General features: G+C 39.3%; 1 protein-coding gene across 1 annotated transcript in view; it reads left to right on the top strand.

Annotated features, from left to right (window-relative positions):
• The first annotated feature begins 1,187 nt into the window (after positions 1-1,187).
• Positions 1,188-16,703, top strand: part of LOC129123053 (gamma-aminobutyric acid receptor subunit pi-like) — a 45,579-nt gene continuing 30,063 nt past the window's right edge. Inside the window, exons 1-3 of the mRNA XM_077183020.1 lie at positions 1,188-1,315; positions 9,309-9,397; positions 14,838-14,941. Of these exons, the coding sequence (XP_077039135.1) occupies positions 9,342-9,397; positions 14,838-14,941 (160 nt within the window). The 5' untranslated portion in view covers positions 1,188-1,315; positions 9,309-9,341. The remainder of the gene's footprint in view (positions 1,316-9,308; positions 9,398-14,837; positions 14,942-16,703) is intronic.

The raw sequence follows: 16,703 nt of genomic DNA on the forward strand, positions 1-16,703 counted from the left end.
CAAGAAAAAGGACCAAGGGTAAAGGTTTTAAACTGAAAGGAGGTAGATTCAGACTAGATAAAGATGACACTTTTATGGCATTGGTGAAACATTGGCACAGGTTACCCAGAGAAGCTTTGGATGCCCCATCCCTGGAAGTGTCCAAGGCCAGGCTGGATGGAGCTCTGAGCAACCTAATACAGCAGATGATGTCCCTGCCCAGGGCAGGGGGTTGGAATTGATGTCCTTTTAAGGTCTTTTCCAACCAAAATAGTTCTATAATTCTGTGAAAAAGCAAACAACATGTGCTTACTTCTGATATGAGCTGAGACTAGCATGTTCTAGGAAGAAAAAACAGGGCCGGTACTGCTAGAAGACACAGGATTGAAACCTCTCAGCCTTTGCCTTCCTCAAAAGTCATTAACTCTTTAATCCCAAAAACCAGCACCAGGATTGAAACTGAAATAGTCAAAATCATCTTCTTTCCCCTGTTTCACACCTTGCTCAAGTACCATCATATTTTACTACTGGTGACAGCACCAGGTAGGGTTTGGTGTGTTCCTGTTTATCCCTCTCATCCACAATATTGTCGTCACAGGAAATGATTTCTGACAGCAGATGTTAGATTCTGTCTGAAGTGGTTTTTCCTAATGCAACTTTTGTTGGTAATCACATTCCCTAAGTGGTTTCCCTTATCCTAAATTTTGTAGAACGGTGTTTCCCCAGAGAAAGTACTATCTTAGTCTTTCCAAAAACTGCCAACAGGTCCTGAAACGAGAGGGCAGACAGGAAAACAACATCTGCAAAACGACCACCTTTCCCTTTTGGAAAGACTTGAACAATGCTGCTCAAAGGCGCCCAGAACATTTCCACACCAAATAGAGAACAAGGTGCAAGTTTCTACCTGGGGTTGCTGGGATGTGACAATTGCAAGAAGAAAAACCGAGACAATCAGCGGGAAGTGTCATGCAAGCTGTGTTACAGAGGTATGGCAGAAATAGAAGCCATGGGAAGCGCTGCCCCGATTTTTGTCTGTCCGGGATCCCCCGCCCCTTCTCTGTCTACCATCCTTTCCCCCGGACACGCTTGAACCTGAACAGGGGTGCGGGCGAGATGAAGCAAAGGAGGAGTGGCAGGGCAGGGGCAGCGCTTGGAGGCTCCTGCGCGGGCTGGAGCGAGCGGCAGGAGCAGCAGCAGCAGCAGCAGCAGCAGGGCAGCAGCGTCCATCGGGAGAGCCGCCCCCGCCGGGCCGTGGGCGGGCTCGAACCCGCGGCGGGCGCAGAGCCGGGCCGGCTGCCAGGCTGCTCCAGCGGCTCCTCCGCCCAACGCGCTCCAGGTAAGGCGCGCCCGCCCCGGCACCGCGGCTCCCTCCCCACCTCCCCCTCATCCCTCCCCCTCCGCTCCGTTAGCTTTTATAGTGCTTTTTTAAAAAAAAAAAAATATTAGTGCTTCCTCTCTGAGGTATCGTTATGCTGCTGGATTAGAATTAGAATAATCAATTAGAATAACTCAAATTTCAATTAATAAGTCAAATCGAAGATGTGAGTGTCTCCCCTAAATGGCTGCAAAACCTTGCTCTTAAAAACAGTGAGTGGCAGTGGAGAAACTTCTCCAAGAAAGATAATGTAAGAGCCAGCTCCCGTTTTCCACCCCTATTCCTCACCAAATCTGCATCCCACCTCAAATTAATACATAGATGAACAATGCACCAGTAGTTAAAAAGGTGTATAAAATTTAAAGTAGATCACATTGATTAAACCTGTTATTAAGCACTGAATAATGAAGAAAGAAAATATTTGAATTTAAAGAAGCATTTCATTTCTCTAGGAGGCTTTTTTTCCTAAATATTAAAAAAAAAATTCCTGTACACACAATTTCAATGGTTATTCAAACTTTATAAACAGGATTCTTAAAGATTGTGCTCTATCCTGAACACTCCAGGTAATTCTAATAACCTGTCATAGGATAAAGCTAAAGCAGTTTGTGCTGAAGGCAAAGGAAGATCCTGCAACAGGCACACCCTTACAGATTTAACTAATCTTCCCACGTGGTAGCTGGGGAAAAAAATAGGAAATATATATTTTATTGGAAAAATGGCTCTTGCTTTCAAAACCCCTCATGCGATTTCCTCTTAGACCAAACTCCTGATTAGTTTGAGCTCAGCTGCACCTCTCAGTTGGAATAACTCCTCTGACCTCAACCTTAGCAGGTACAAAAGCTTACAGCTGAGCCCAGGACACTCAACTTGGACAACATTCACATTTTTTCATGGCTGTACAATTAAAAGCATTATATCCTGTGATTATTATTTGCAAAAATATGTAATTCTACTGAGTAATTTTAATTTTTTTTGGTACCAGTTAATTTTGAATACAAAATCTTAATAGATTTTTAAAAACCGAAACTGCTCTGAAAACTGATTTTCTCCTTCCCAGTCTTTCATCCTGCTGCACTGCTCATAATGGTTAGTTTGTAAATCACCTGGTTACAGACACTTTACAATTCACTAAGGAATTTGAGTCTAAGACCTTGGACCCAATCTGAGAAGTAGATATTTGGTGACTAAGAAAAAGGAAGTTTTGTCTGGAAGGTTTCAGATATGCATAACACTAATCAAATCAACAAAAGTCTATGATTCAAATTCATAACTTGGATGGAAAATAAGGGGCTCAGCTCGGGTATATTCCCTTCCTTCTTCCACTTTGTTCCCAAACTAACAAGAATTTGGAACTGAAAACAAAATGAATTGCAGACCAAGGGGCTGTTGTCTGTCATAAATTTCAAAGGCACATTGCACGACATTCACTGAGGAGAGAAGATGGATGTGACTGATGGTTTTGACCCTAATCTGCTCCTGCAGGGCCCTTGTTTTCCCCTCAGAGGGAAAAAGGGACAGAGTGCGATGTCCCTCATTCTCCCAGGCCAGAGGCTGCATGGAGGGAAACTGCAGGAGCATTTCTTGGGTCCTGGATGGTTTCTTCAACGTGAGAATGCTGAGCAAAGCTCACAGTCATCATGGGCTGTGTGGGGAGACTTGGCCCCAGGTTAATGGCTGGAAGATTCTAGATCTGCTAACTCTCATAGGAACAGTGATTTAAACTGGCACAACAAAGACAGCATTTCATTCGTCTTTCCAAATCAAGTTGTTATTTTCTTAATCTGAACCAACATATCCTGTCCAACTTTTTGGGTTTTCAACTATTTATCTTAATCCTATCTAGGCTGATAGTGCCCAAACAAAACTGTCTCCATTTTGCTATAGGCGATAAAACCACATTATTTATCCTGGTCTGTGTAAACAGTGAAGGTTTCAGTGCTGCAGGAGGGCTGTGTCTACCTTCAGCCCACACTTGTGGGTGCCCTATAAAATCCTGGTGACCTAAAGTGCTCACCAGGCAGCTCTCAGGGCTCAGAGGGTCAATGGGAGACCACCCAAGCCATCAGTGTTTGCACCTTCCTGCGCAGTCAGAACCTTCCCAAAGGTGCCTTTGAGGTTTCATCCATCAGTTGCAGCCTCTGAATCTTACCTGCCTCTCTGACCCAACTCAAACACATTCATTCTTTAAATTACACAGAAACCCAGGGCCTCTTGAAGCCACTTGGGTGGGCTGTGAATTCCAACTCTAAAACTGGTGTGGCAGAAGGTAATCCCCACTTGTCTGTGGGAGGACCTTGGAGTGTTGACAAGCACCTTAAAAAGCCAGTAAAGGTCTCAGATTTGAGATTTAGATTTTGGTACAAGAGGACTCAAACATCTGCAGACTTATGTAGAGGTCCTGCTGCCCAGATAGCAGAACTGAGATGCACAGAGCAAAAAGTTTTATGAAGTCTGTATGCACATAAACCCAACCATTAATAACCCCATAAACCTCTGATTTCTTTGGGTAATTACAAATGGCAGTAATCATCAGCCATGACTCAAACGCCACTAATATGCCAGACTTTTGAGTGTCAGCTATCTGAATTCATATTTAGGAACAAGGTCAGATAAGTTAGTTCTCTGCCTTTTAAAACTAGAAAATATCCTCTGGGGCACATTTAAAATATCCTGTGGGGTAGATTTCTCAGTAGATATAAGCAGAGCTTGTAATGAGCACTACATTTAAGCAGTCACAATGAACATGTTCATTTCTTATAATCTATTCTGTGAATGTTTATTACTGCATCCATTTCTGTACATTGCTGAAACCTTTCAGTTCAGTGTTAGGCTGGTTGGGAGCACGACATCTGGCACTTGCTCCATGAAGGTAACTCCTAGAATTGTACTGTCATCCTAAGCACCCAGTTTTTATAAATCTGAAATTAATTTTCCAGAAAAACAGTATAATGCTAACAGCATCCTTGCCAGTTATTTTGCAGCTAATCCACAATATGTAGTGTATTTAAAATGCACAGAGTGAAAACAACAACAGATAAACATATAAAATAATCCTATCATGGGTTATGTAACTTACTCTAAGGCTTTGATGTTCATGAAATTGATAATACAGGGAACTTGGTGAGAAATAAAGACCTCAATCCAGGGCACCAAATGTCTCTCATACACTTAATTATGTAAGTATTAGCAGCATACTGCTAGTCCCTATTCCTTTGGTGGCTAGAAGTGCTGATACTAAAAATTTTAAGGCTGTAACAATAGATTTGTTTGACTTTGATTCTGAACTTCCAGTGTATTTTGAGTATAGTGATTTTACATATAAACTTGTACATTATTTGGGATATTGAAGTAAATCACTGAGTTGTTGGTTATGTAGTCTGAATTCCTGCTATGGTCATTTTTTTAAAATAAATATATTTGTCATGCTGATTTGTTTGAGATAATTTTAAAGACTCTCATGTGATGCTTATACCCATATAAACAATTTCTAATTATGAAATTTCAATTACAGCTCATTTTGCTATACCAGAGAAGAAGTTTTAATTTCTGGGGCATCTTAAATTCATTCCACTCATTTTACACTATGAGCTTCTGTTGCTGAAAAATATCTTTGACAAAAACATCTCAGAGTGCAGAACTTGAGAAGAAGCTTTCAGACTGCAGCAACTTCCCAAGCTTTTTCATTGAGAAAATGACACTTCTCTTGCCTGGCACACATAACAACTATTGATCAGAAGATCATAGCATAACTGCACTCCAGTGTTTCACTTTGAACTATTGGCAGATACAGGAGCAATAGAGGCCTAAGAGCCCTTCAATTGCTGACATAACACTGTCATAACAGATGGCCCCTGTGCTGCCCCTCTGCAGAGAAAACACGACAAGACAGCTTCTTTCTATGGGCCAAGTACATCCAACTCTGATTACTTGCCCAAGGAGACTTGCATGGTTTTGCCCATGGTAGGCAAGATCAGATGTGCCTAGGGTTTAAAAACAAGCTAGCTGGTGTGCCAAAAGCCAGTTGTCAGCCACATAACAGGGTGCCCCTTATAATAGGATGCAGACATATGCATTTGTCCACTTTCATCAGTCAATTCCCCAGTTAGACCTGGAGTTTTGCTGCCACTGGGTTTTATTCCTTCTTTTTAATTTGCTGCATTAAAAAAAAACCCTTCTTGATACTTTTCACTCAAGCTGCACTCTCTGCAGTATTAATCCTAACATGAAAAAAAAAATTGAATGTGTGAAAATTTTGCATTTCTTTGTCTTTTGGGGAGCGTTAGGAAGTACCATGAAACTGCAGCCATTATAGGTGGACATGCAGATTAACCCAAAGACAGATATCATGGGTATCAGGTATCACTTTATTCCACAAAGTGCTTTGTCAGTGACTACTGTCAGTCTGTTGTATGCAGTTGACTTTTCCAAGCTGTGGTGGTTTTGGCTGGAGTAAATTTTCTTCAGAGTGGCTGGAATGGGGCTGTGTTTCGGGTTTGTGCTGCAAACACAAGTGTTGGTATTTCAGGGATGTTTTAGTTACTGCTGAGCAAAGCTTGCACAGGGTCAAGGCCTTTTGTGCTTCTTGTACCAGCCCACCAGTGAGGAGGCTGGTGTTGCAAAAGAAACTGGAGGGGGCACAGTTGGGCCCTCTACTTCCGAATCTTACCTTGTGACTGCCTTCCATGTACCCTCTCCCTCTCTCCCATGGAGTCCTCAGTGTTTCCAGCTTGTTTCCAGCTTCCCATCATTTCCCCTCCAACTGGTTCATTTTGATCTAACAAACAGGATGAAGTCAAGAACAGATAAGCTCACAGGTTAATTTGCAGTTCCAGTAGACAATGCAAGCAGAGAATCCAGAGCAGGGGAGGCAGCTTTACTTCTCTGGCACTCTGGGTGAATCCCTCCTGAGTTTCTCTCTTCCTTTCAGTCAAGCACTTAAAGACACTGTCATTCAAGAGTTTGGATGTGGAAGTAAAATGCAACTGTAAAGCTAATTCAGTTTGTACTCTAAAACCCACCATCTGCTTTTTATTTTAAGATAATTCTACATGCAGTTTTAGATGCCTGCAGTAGCAGCCATGGGAATTCAGGCATATGGCTACTACCATATGACAAAGTGTATTATCTAATAATTTCTAGTCTTTCTCATGCATCCACTTGTGCATAAGGTACTCAAAATAATAGGCATCTTATCCTTTAATTCATTCACACAAAATTCACTTCCAGTGAAATCTTTGGATATTTCTACTACCTCTGCCAGCTGTCTGCCTCACCCCATTTCAGCCTCAAAGGTTTGTGAAACTTGCATAATTCACTTTTCCTGTCATGCTGAAGATAATAAATAACTGAATTCCCATGAGAAAGTCAAAACATTGGATGACATTTTACAGTCTTAATCTGATCTGAATAAAAGTAGAAAAATGTTGTCTCATCATATAAGAATCTTGGGCAGATTTGTTACCTTCACCTCAATTAAATGTTTAGAACAAGATGTGTCAATATATGCACAATAATCTGGACAACATGCAGTCTGTCTAGTTAAACCAAATGGCTCAATATTCTATGCAGAAAACAGGTTATGCTTATTTTTCTAGGGTGGGAGGAAAATATTATGGGTTTGGCTGAACTAGTGTTAAACCAGTAGTTCCATCCATACATGCATGCAGGAAGGAACCTTGCTGTGAATGTGTAGCATTTGATAAAGGAATGTGTGACAGGAAAGGTCCAGATGTGCAAACATGCCAAGAGGGAGGGAGGCTTTTCAGCAGAACAAGCCCCCTAAGAAGGGGCGGCAGGGAAAACGTGTGCGTGCACGCAAGCATGTACACACATGCAGCAGAGATTTATATCCAACTTAAGTATTATCTGTGAAACAGCTTAGGACACTCCAGCAGTTACTCAGTTCTGTTCCTTGGCTGGCATGCAGTGTCTCTGCAGTGAGGGCAGGCCAGCTGACATGGCAATTAGATCTCCTGATTCGTATTTCTTGCACAGAAGTAAGAGATCTTCTCCCTTCTATTACCTCCATGCTCTCTTTTTCTGAGCATACAAAAGCAATCCATGTACCATAGGATGGATTTGACCTTTGATGTGTAAAAGACCACAATTCTCCACCCCACCCTCCCATAAAATTGCTACCTTGGATGTTGGTTAAGAACTGAAGGTAAATCAGTTGCTTTAGAAAGAAATCAGTAATAAGCTCGCTCCTTTTCATCTTCAGTACTGTAAAAATGAAACCCAAACAAGTACAGAAATATCCATAGGTTTCCTTAATCTCTTTATAAAGGATCTTCAGTCGTATTAGGAGCTCATAGTAGCAATTCAAAAGCTAAATATAAAAGCAGCTTTTTGAAGTACTTATAAAGTCAGTAAGAGGCTTTTTATTTTTAGCATATTTTCCTGTGAGATAAAGATAATGAATGTAGAAAGCATCCAAACCCAAAATGAGATACGCAAAAGAGATCCCACGATCTGCACCAGGAGTGCTACAGAATCAGCATGTAGAGAGCAATGTTCTGACAACACCATCTGCTCATTTGTTCTGTTTTTTCCTATTACCAGCTCTCTTAATGTCTCATGCATGATTTTCTGTGGAAGTCAGGAGGAGTCTATGATTTATTTTGACATTAATATTTACCAGGCTGGTGTATGCCTAAAGTAGCCAAGATGCTGAGAATGTTTGCTTGTTTAAAAAGCCATTGAAATGGTTTTCCTTTTTCTTTGGAGACATTAACAAGTTATTTTGTCACTTCACTGTTACATAAAAGTCATATCCCATTCACATGACATCAATTTAGGTAAATACCACTAGTTTTGCTTTTACTAGAGCTGTAGACTGAAAGAAAAATTACTTTGGTTTTTAAAAAGCTTTCTGGCATTTTACGTTGGTCACTAAAGAACAGTGAAACAAAGTTTGAGACTGTGAAACTTGAAGTTCTTTACTATTAGCAGATCAGTGGGAAATTGAAGTGCAAGATACTCCTGCAAAACTCATTCTGGACACTGAAAATGTTATGCTTGATTGTCCCTTCGTGAAGCCTGAAAAAGATATTTTATTTGCATTTATTAACATTGAACAATTGTTTTGCAGATTCTGGGTAGGTAGCATTCCTGACATGTAGGGGTTTTTTTAGAGTTTTGAAGCAACACCTACAGATAAGGTTTGTGTACTCTGCTGAAATACAGCAAAAGTGTGCACAGTCTGTGCATTTCAGATCTGTTGCATGACTGCATTATACTATGGATTGATACTCTTTTCCTCCAGAAATAGATTACAGAGCTGACAGATTTCTTAAAATAACCATTATGGATGTGAATCATACTGACAAAAGCAAAGAAATCCCATTCAGAAAAGACATCTTGCCTCAGCCAAACATTCTCATGAATCTTATATGATTTATATACAAAGGATTTTTTAAATTGCTAGGCATAGAAGCCTAAAATTTCATTTTTTCTCATTAACAAAAAGACTACCAAAGTTACGTACCAGTGGTATTGAGCTGTGCATGTACCAGGAGGTTGCTCTTAAATAGCTCTATGTTCTAAGGTGGGGTCATGTATTGTCCCTTATGAAGGGACACTGGTATGCCAGAGATGCACTCACAAGCATGAATAGCAGAGACAAAACACAGTGTTTGCAAGTCTCCTGCACAGGATGACATTATCTTTCACAGCAATTACTTTTCCTAATATTTAAAGGACAGAGGCTTATATGAAAGAGCTGTAGTATACTGGAATGCAGCTTCCCTTGGTTAGTTAAATTAATCCTGATGCCACCTCTTTTTTTTCAAACGTTGTGATTTTTTAAAAATTGATGTAGATATTTACTAATATATTAGAAGAAGTTATTCAAGAGACAGTATCTTTAGTGTTTAAAACCTTTGGAAAAATTCATGTATTAGAAATGCATATGTGCTGTAAAACATTAACTCTGCACCTTTTGTTTTTTTAGGAGCTACAGGAACTTCTGAAAGAATTTGTGACAATGTACAGTCTTAAGTGCTGCAGACTCAGAGCCCTTTTTCTGTTGCTGCTCTATAGGTAAGAAGTATTTGCTAAAAATATTTTTTTTCAATATATTATTGTATCAGTTAGTTTATAATCAACTTACTTATAATTAGAGACCTATCTGATGAGGTAACAAAGTAGAATCTTCTTGGCATTTGAATTTTGTCTCTTAAAAAAATTAAAGAACCTGAGTATTAACAGGAACACAGGACTGAGCTTCATGAATTTCAGCTGCATTGATTAACATATTTTTTTAATTGGAAAGATTGATGGGGGAGAAAAAGAATGGAATTTATGAAGCATAGGAACCCTCAAATAAAGGATTACTGGGTACAAAGTGAGTACTGTATCAGATGGTTAACAAATTCAGATGGGCACATGGTCCTTGCCTGGAGCATAGTGCCTTGCCCTAGGACAGAAGCACACAGTCCACCTAGATTTACTGCAGGCTTGAGATAGTAAAATCATCATTGTGCACTAAAAGTAGAGTATCTTAAAAAGCATTACCTGTTCTAAACACTGTTTTCTTATTCTCTGTTATGAAATTGTGAAGTCTTTAGGAAATCTGAGTTGCATTATGCTGGAAAGTAAAAATGATCTCTGGCTACACATAGCCCTTCTTACAGTACAGCTGCCATGACAAAAAAGTTTAGAAATGGAGCACTTAAAATATATTCCTTCTATAAAAATGGGCAAAAACTTTCTTTAAGTAATTCCAATAAGAAAATGTAAGCATGGACAGGTTAAACATTCTCATCACTTGTTTCATCGGAAGTATTTAAAGTCTGTGAGCCAGTTCTTTATCTAGAATTGCCTAACCTACTTCATCTCACAGTAGATTCCTCAGGGGAAGATTCTATCTGAGCTTTAACTCAGGTGGGTGTGCAAACACTCATTTAGATAAAGCTTTCTCTTAGTAGTGGGAAAAGGTGGAACAGTCCCCTGAAAATAAGTTTAAAGCATCAACCTCCCCCACCTTCTCCATTCCTATAGAGGGGTCTTTGTGCAAAACGTGCACTTGCTCTAATTCCATCTTCTTTCCTCATCAGCTGTGAATTGCCATGCTATAATGAGCAGATGACTCATGGCTTAGCCATAATAAAACACTGCTAAAAGACCAACAATTTCAGAAGCACATAAATAACAAGAAGGCAAAATTCCCCCAGGAGCTCAGCCTGTGGTACACATTTCATTAATATCAGACAGACTTTGTGAATGCTCTTACAGCTTCATCTGGCTGTGAGTGTGCAGAAGCACAGGGGGCTCATTCCTGAGTTCATCCATGGGGTAAGTGCACACACAGCACCTGTGTGAGTGCCTGGGTACAAGGGCACAGCTGCTGTCTCTGTTGTACCCAAATCAGACACAGGCTGAGAAGCAGCTCTGACCCTTGGTTATCTCACACACAAGATGATGCTTGGGTACAAAAATGCATTTTTCCAGTCCACAAATCAGGGAGGGTTTGTGAAAGTGCTGTTTAAAACAAAAGCTATCCTGCTTGGCACTGAAACAGAGAAATATTTCTAAACAAAACCCGAGGGCTGAGGTGCACCCAAAGCAAGGGCCCTGATTTTTGGCCAAGTGGTCCCTTAGATATTCCACTTGGAAAAGCTCTGCCTAACATGTGAAGAGAGTTTCTTTTACTGAATAATTTACAGTCAGTAATGGTATGGGGTTGTTTTTATCCTTTCTATCTCTCCCTGCCTGAATGACACCTCTTCACTTCACTTAACATTAAATTACATTACAATCACAACATGGCCCCCTTTTTACTATTAAAGTCTGTATCTGGGGAGTTGCCTGGATTATTTCTTTCCCAGATTTTTTTTTTAAGTAGTAATGAAAAAATTGAGGCAAACTGATCATTATCAGGAATCAGCTTAAATAAATGTATGCTGTTTGGTCTGAAGAAGGGTTCCCATTTGTTTCAGATAGGGTGTTTTTAACATAAAGAATGCTAGCTTAGGTTTATGGAATCAGAAACAGAAGTCTATGAAAGTTCTTTTTTTTTTTTTTTCCTGAGCTCAAGAGCATTTATGGTATTTCACTGTTTGTTCTTGTGCCTGGTAACATGATGCTAATTTCAACCTCACCATTTAACAAAAAAAAAAGCAGGTGACAGTACTGTCCATTTCAAAGCAGAGAATTAATCAGTGATGTGGATTTTGCTACAGTTAATCTGCAAAGACCATATAAACCCCCATATCATTGAGCAAAGGTATGAAACCAGAAATAACAACTTTATTTGCATCTGTAAGCCCTTCGCCTGTCAGTGAATTGCCTGCAAAAAAGCTTTTTTTATTCTTGTTTTCCTGGAGGGAGTGTTTCAAAAGCTTGTTCAAACTGTATCTGGCATTTTGTTTATCTTCTTGCAGTTCTAAGGTGTTTCTGTCTCTTTCATGCTTTCATGATACATATCTTCTGACAAAAAATAGCCAGAAAATAAATTCTCGTACATGTGTCTAGACTATACTTATGCCTAAATAAATGATATATACTACTGTTTAGGGCAAATGTTCCTTTCTCCCTTCCAGTTACCCCATTCTTTAAGACACTAACTTGAAAGTACCTAAATAACAAACAGTTGTTGTACCTTTCAAGATTAGCCAAACCCATAAAAATTCTCAGATTTTGAGTGTAAGAATGACTTAGAAAAATAAATAATTAAAAATCTGCTTTTATAAAAGCAACCAGAGGGCATTGAACCTGATGAGTTAAAGCATTTATTATGCACTGACAGCCCAGAACAGATAGATATTCTCAGCTGAAAAATAATTATATGCTCAGGTTTTTTTCTGTAAAAGCCTCTTCACGCCTCAGTTGCTGGAACACCTGTTGCAAGACAATTTCAGACTTAAATGCATGCCAAGGTGTTTCACATACATTAAGAAAATGGAGGAACTTAAACAGCTTACCTTAACTATGAAACATAAATATAATGGCAAATATTGGTTAAAAGAGAAGCTTAGATGCATTGATGAGAAGATCCAGATGCAGAAGTGGAATGAGTCTGAGCTTTATCCTTTGTGGGTGTGTGCAGCTGTGAGCTCACCGTGCCTGAGCTGGGAATGGAGCTCGTGAACCTAAGAGCACTGTAAGGGTAACAGGGAATGGGAATGGAGCTCGTGAACCTAAGAGCACTGTAAGGGTAACAGGGAATGGGAATGGAGCTCGTGAACCTAAGAGCACTGTAAGGGTAACAGGGAATGGGAATGGAGCTCGTGAACCTAAGAGCACTGTAAGGGTAACAGGGCACCATCCCTTAAAACCAGAAACCCAAACTGCTTAGGGCACAGAACCTCTGGAGGCTCCTTATCTCTCACCACTGACAATCTGCCTCTGAGTGTCCCCACAGTCAGCAAACTGCTAACAGCACACACTCCCATTTGGGGGGCCTCAGGTTCCTTTCACTTGTTGGCTTGCTCTGCTAGGACTTCTCTAGGGTTTTGTGGCCAAACTGCACACAGGGGGCCAAGCCTCTTCAGTTCACAGCCTCAATTACAGCACAACAGCTTTCCCAGGCTTACTTAACCATAAATCTCAAAAGACCAGTGATATGAGGCTACACATCATGTGTTAATGAGGAAAATTGTGAATTATCACAGGTCATTTAAGGGAAGGACTTCCATAAACATTTTAAAGAGATATTTTGGAAAATAGAGTTAATGACAATGAACCAGACCACTCTGCAGTTGCATGTTGATTGGCAGAATAATGATATACCCTAGCAGTAGAAATGAAACAAGTTTTCCTTTAACATTTCACAACGTGTAAAACTTGTTCAAGAACAATCCAGTAAAGCCGTGAAATTAAGCTCATGCAGCTCACTGAACACTTAGCTAAAATTTATATGTAAATTACAAAAGGAGAGATATCTATTCCAAGTGCAGTATTTAAGAAATTAATTACATTCAAATGCATTTCCAATTTTAACACTTCTCTGCAACATAAAACTGGCCTTCTTATTTATAGTCACATCTCAATTTAACATGACTCTGTTTGTTTCTTTAGGAAAAAACTTACAGGAGAAACTTCCCTTATTTCAATGCTGGCATTACTCAAGGGTATACTTAAGTAACAACATCATTCCTTGGCAATATAGAAATAAAAAACAGGGAAAAAATAAAGGAAAAAAATGAGAACATTTAAATAGCTAAGATATTTGTGTTATAAGGCAGCTAATGAAAAACAGCCAGTTCTGTGGCAATAGGATCTGGTGAATAAAAAATTATACAGCAATAGCAGCTTTTCAAGCCAGGGGACACCACATTTAAAACCACAGTGTGATTTGGCCACGTGCATTCACTGAGGTCATCTTAGCATGTAAGCTTTTCCAGTTTAAGATACTGGATTATTCCTGGTGTCTCAGTATCCTGACAAAACAACTCAAGCTTTCTCAGAAACAGCAAAATTAAAATGAAAATATCAAGCTTTGGAAAGCTCCAAGAGACCCAGAAATATAATGCAGAAGAGAAAGCAGAGTTTTCAGGAGCAGCTCCAGAAAGAGCTGAGACTAAGAAATTCAGTGAAGATTTAGCGCTTTAAGGGAGACCACAAAACACTGGTAGCCCCTTACCTAATGGTCTATGCTGAGATTCTTCTCCCTAAGAACAAATCACTACAGCTCTTGCGCCTCCTGTTGGAGAGCTGATCATTTTTAGGGGCCAGTAATTCCCAGAGCAAGGATTAAAATCTCCAGGCCCTTCTCCTGGTGTTTATGTAGGTGCCTGTTCTCCATCAGCACAGACAATGCCTCTGCCAGCTGGGCTCACTAAGGCAATTAATTATTTGCCTCTCACCTTCATAATTCATACCCCACCTTTCCCAAATCATTGGGACCAAGTAGCTGCTGCCATCTGTGCTGTAATTTCTGAAGGGCACACCCTGCTCAGGGTCTGGGGGTGCTCACCTTTGGGGTTAGGTGGAAAGGGTTTGTAATTATTTATAAATCACTTCTATGGATTGTATTTGTAGCTGTTTCTGAGCAGAGGAAGTACTTGAATTCTCATTATGCTTCACTGATTTTGCTCAACAGGATTATTTCTGTAGCCTGTTTAAAATTGTGTTGTGAAAGCAGGATTTTAAGGGTGGTTTTATGCACTAGTCTCTGAGGTTGGTTTCTGTCTCTGAGACCTAAATATAATGTATTTCATTATGTAAAAAGAAGCTTTATTTTAAATGGTGAAATAAACAACCAGCATCCCTTCCACATTCCTAGATTATAACCATAATGCCTTGTTTACAGATGAAGTATTAAAGAAGATTGTTTCTCAGATGGAATGTTAAGAAATAATAGACTTTAAGGTATAAAAAGAAATAGACTAAGACTTTAGGTATAAAAAGAAAGAATAAACTCTAAGGTATAAAAGATATTTTTTTTTCCAATAAGAGACAAATACAGATTATGAAACTTGATATTTTTTTTATTTTTATTATGTCCTTTTAAAATATCCTCATTTTCAATTCCTTTTAGGTCCATGCAAATTCCTGAAGCTGAAGGAAAAAGTGAAATTCTACCTCCAACAATACAAAAAATCATAAAAGGGTACAACAAGTATCTACGTCCATTTTTTGATAGTAAGTAGAAAAGCTTTTTCAATAAGACTGAGTCATAATGTGGTGTCTAAAATTCAGCAGTGAGAGTAAATGGGTTTTTCTGTACTTTTTCCCTCTGATATCTGCCAGCCACTGATCTGATTATATCTGTTCTGTGATATAATAAGATAGAGTTTAATAGCTTTTGTGGCCCAAGGTGAAACTTGTATTTTCCAAGTATTTGCAAGCTAAACTTCCAGACTGTTAGAAAACTTGACTATCATTGTATGTGTGTCTTCATGAAATATGCTGTAACATCTTACCTATTTAAAAGTGTAATTTCCTCTAATTTCCTAAATAATAACTATAAAAAGCTTTGATTAAAGATTTGAAAGCTTTATATATCAAGCTGTTCATAACAGCACAGGCAAGTCTTGTTACTATGCAAAGTACTATATGCCTCAGCTATAAGATTGCAAGATAATTATTTAATAAATGATTCTTGCCTCAGGTCTTATAGGTCACTGAACAGATTTACTGAAAATTGTGGGGGGAAAATGAATTGAAAAGGGAAAATGAATTAAAAATGTCAGTTCCCTGCATCAGACACCAATGGTCACCAGATTGGAAGAGCCACAAAATCTACTGCATGAAGGTGATTTTTCTGCCCTGCAGTACAGTCAGAGACCTGAAATCTCAGTGAAAAACCTTCTTATTTGAGTCAGGCTATTGGATGTATCCAAAGTACTGAGGAGTTATGAAGTGGTGTGAAGAACTTGTCCTGGAGAAAGTGCAGAACACTGAAGAAGAAAATATTCTGAATGTCGAAAAGAAGCTCAGCACCATGTGTCTGTCAGGAAATAAACTTGTAGTGTGAATTCTAGGCAATAGATCTTAAGCTGGATGTTTGGAAATGCTAGAGGTATGAGTACAAATGAAATATTTTATATCCCTTTGTATCCTACTTAAACAATTGATTAACTAATGAGTTTCTAAGACCATACTGTTACCTCTTGCCATCCAAATACCTGGTTCAGTACGGATGCTCCACATCATGTGCTGTTTCTGGATCCATTTATAATAATTTTAGGATATACCTGTATTTTAGGTTGAAGAAGAAGGGGAAAACTATTTCATCAGTTTGTTTTTATTGTAATTTTCTTAACTGATGATAAAACTGCTATAAAATATTTAATGCTCTAAGGAGACTGACAGCAAAATAAAAGTAACTTTAATAAATAAACTAACCCTTCCTCATTGGAGATGATGCATAATGTAAAATAACTGTTCAGTGGCCATTAATATATTTTATTCATTACCTCATGATAGTACTAGAGATATGTTGGCACTGCCATGATGAGTGTGCTTGGGTAGACAGCAGTCTCATTTCAAAATCCTGTAATGGCAATTAAGACCTACCGTAAAGCATATTTGAGTTACAAATCTCCCTTTTCTCCATCTTTGCCTCAGCTGTTGTGTTGCAGCAAGGCTATGGTTATTTTTTTGTCTGGGTGTTTTGTTCAGAGGGATGCCAAGGGCTCTCTGGGTGTGCCTAGAAATCCCAGAGGAGCACAGATTGAGTCTGTCACGCACAGCCAGTCTCACACCTCCAGACAGCGCCAGCATCTCTGCAAATGCTCACTGCAGCTCAGGCATGCAAACTCTGCCTCACAAACCTTTGATGGATCTTTATTAGCTCCAGTGCTGAAGGAATGAGATGACACTCTGAAAAAAATACATTTTATTGATGCCGCTTCTAAATGCAGGGTTGGTGGTTTTGCGAGAAATTACTTTCTTTGTAGGA

This window comes from Agelaius phoeniceus, chromosome 9 (genome assembly GCF_051311805.1).
Source record: "Agelaius phoeniceus isolate bAgePho1 chromosome 9, bAgePho1.hap1, whole genome shotgun sequence".
Classification (NCBI taxonomy): domain Eukaryota; kingdom Metazoa; phylum Chordata; class Aves; order Passeriformes; family Icteridae; genus Agelaius; species Agelaius phoeniceus.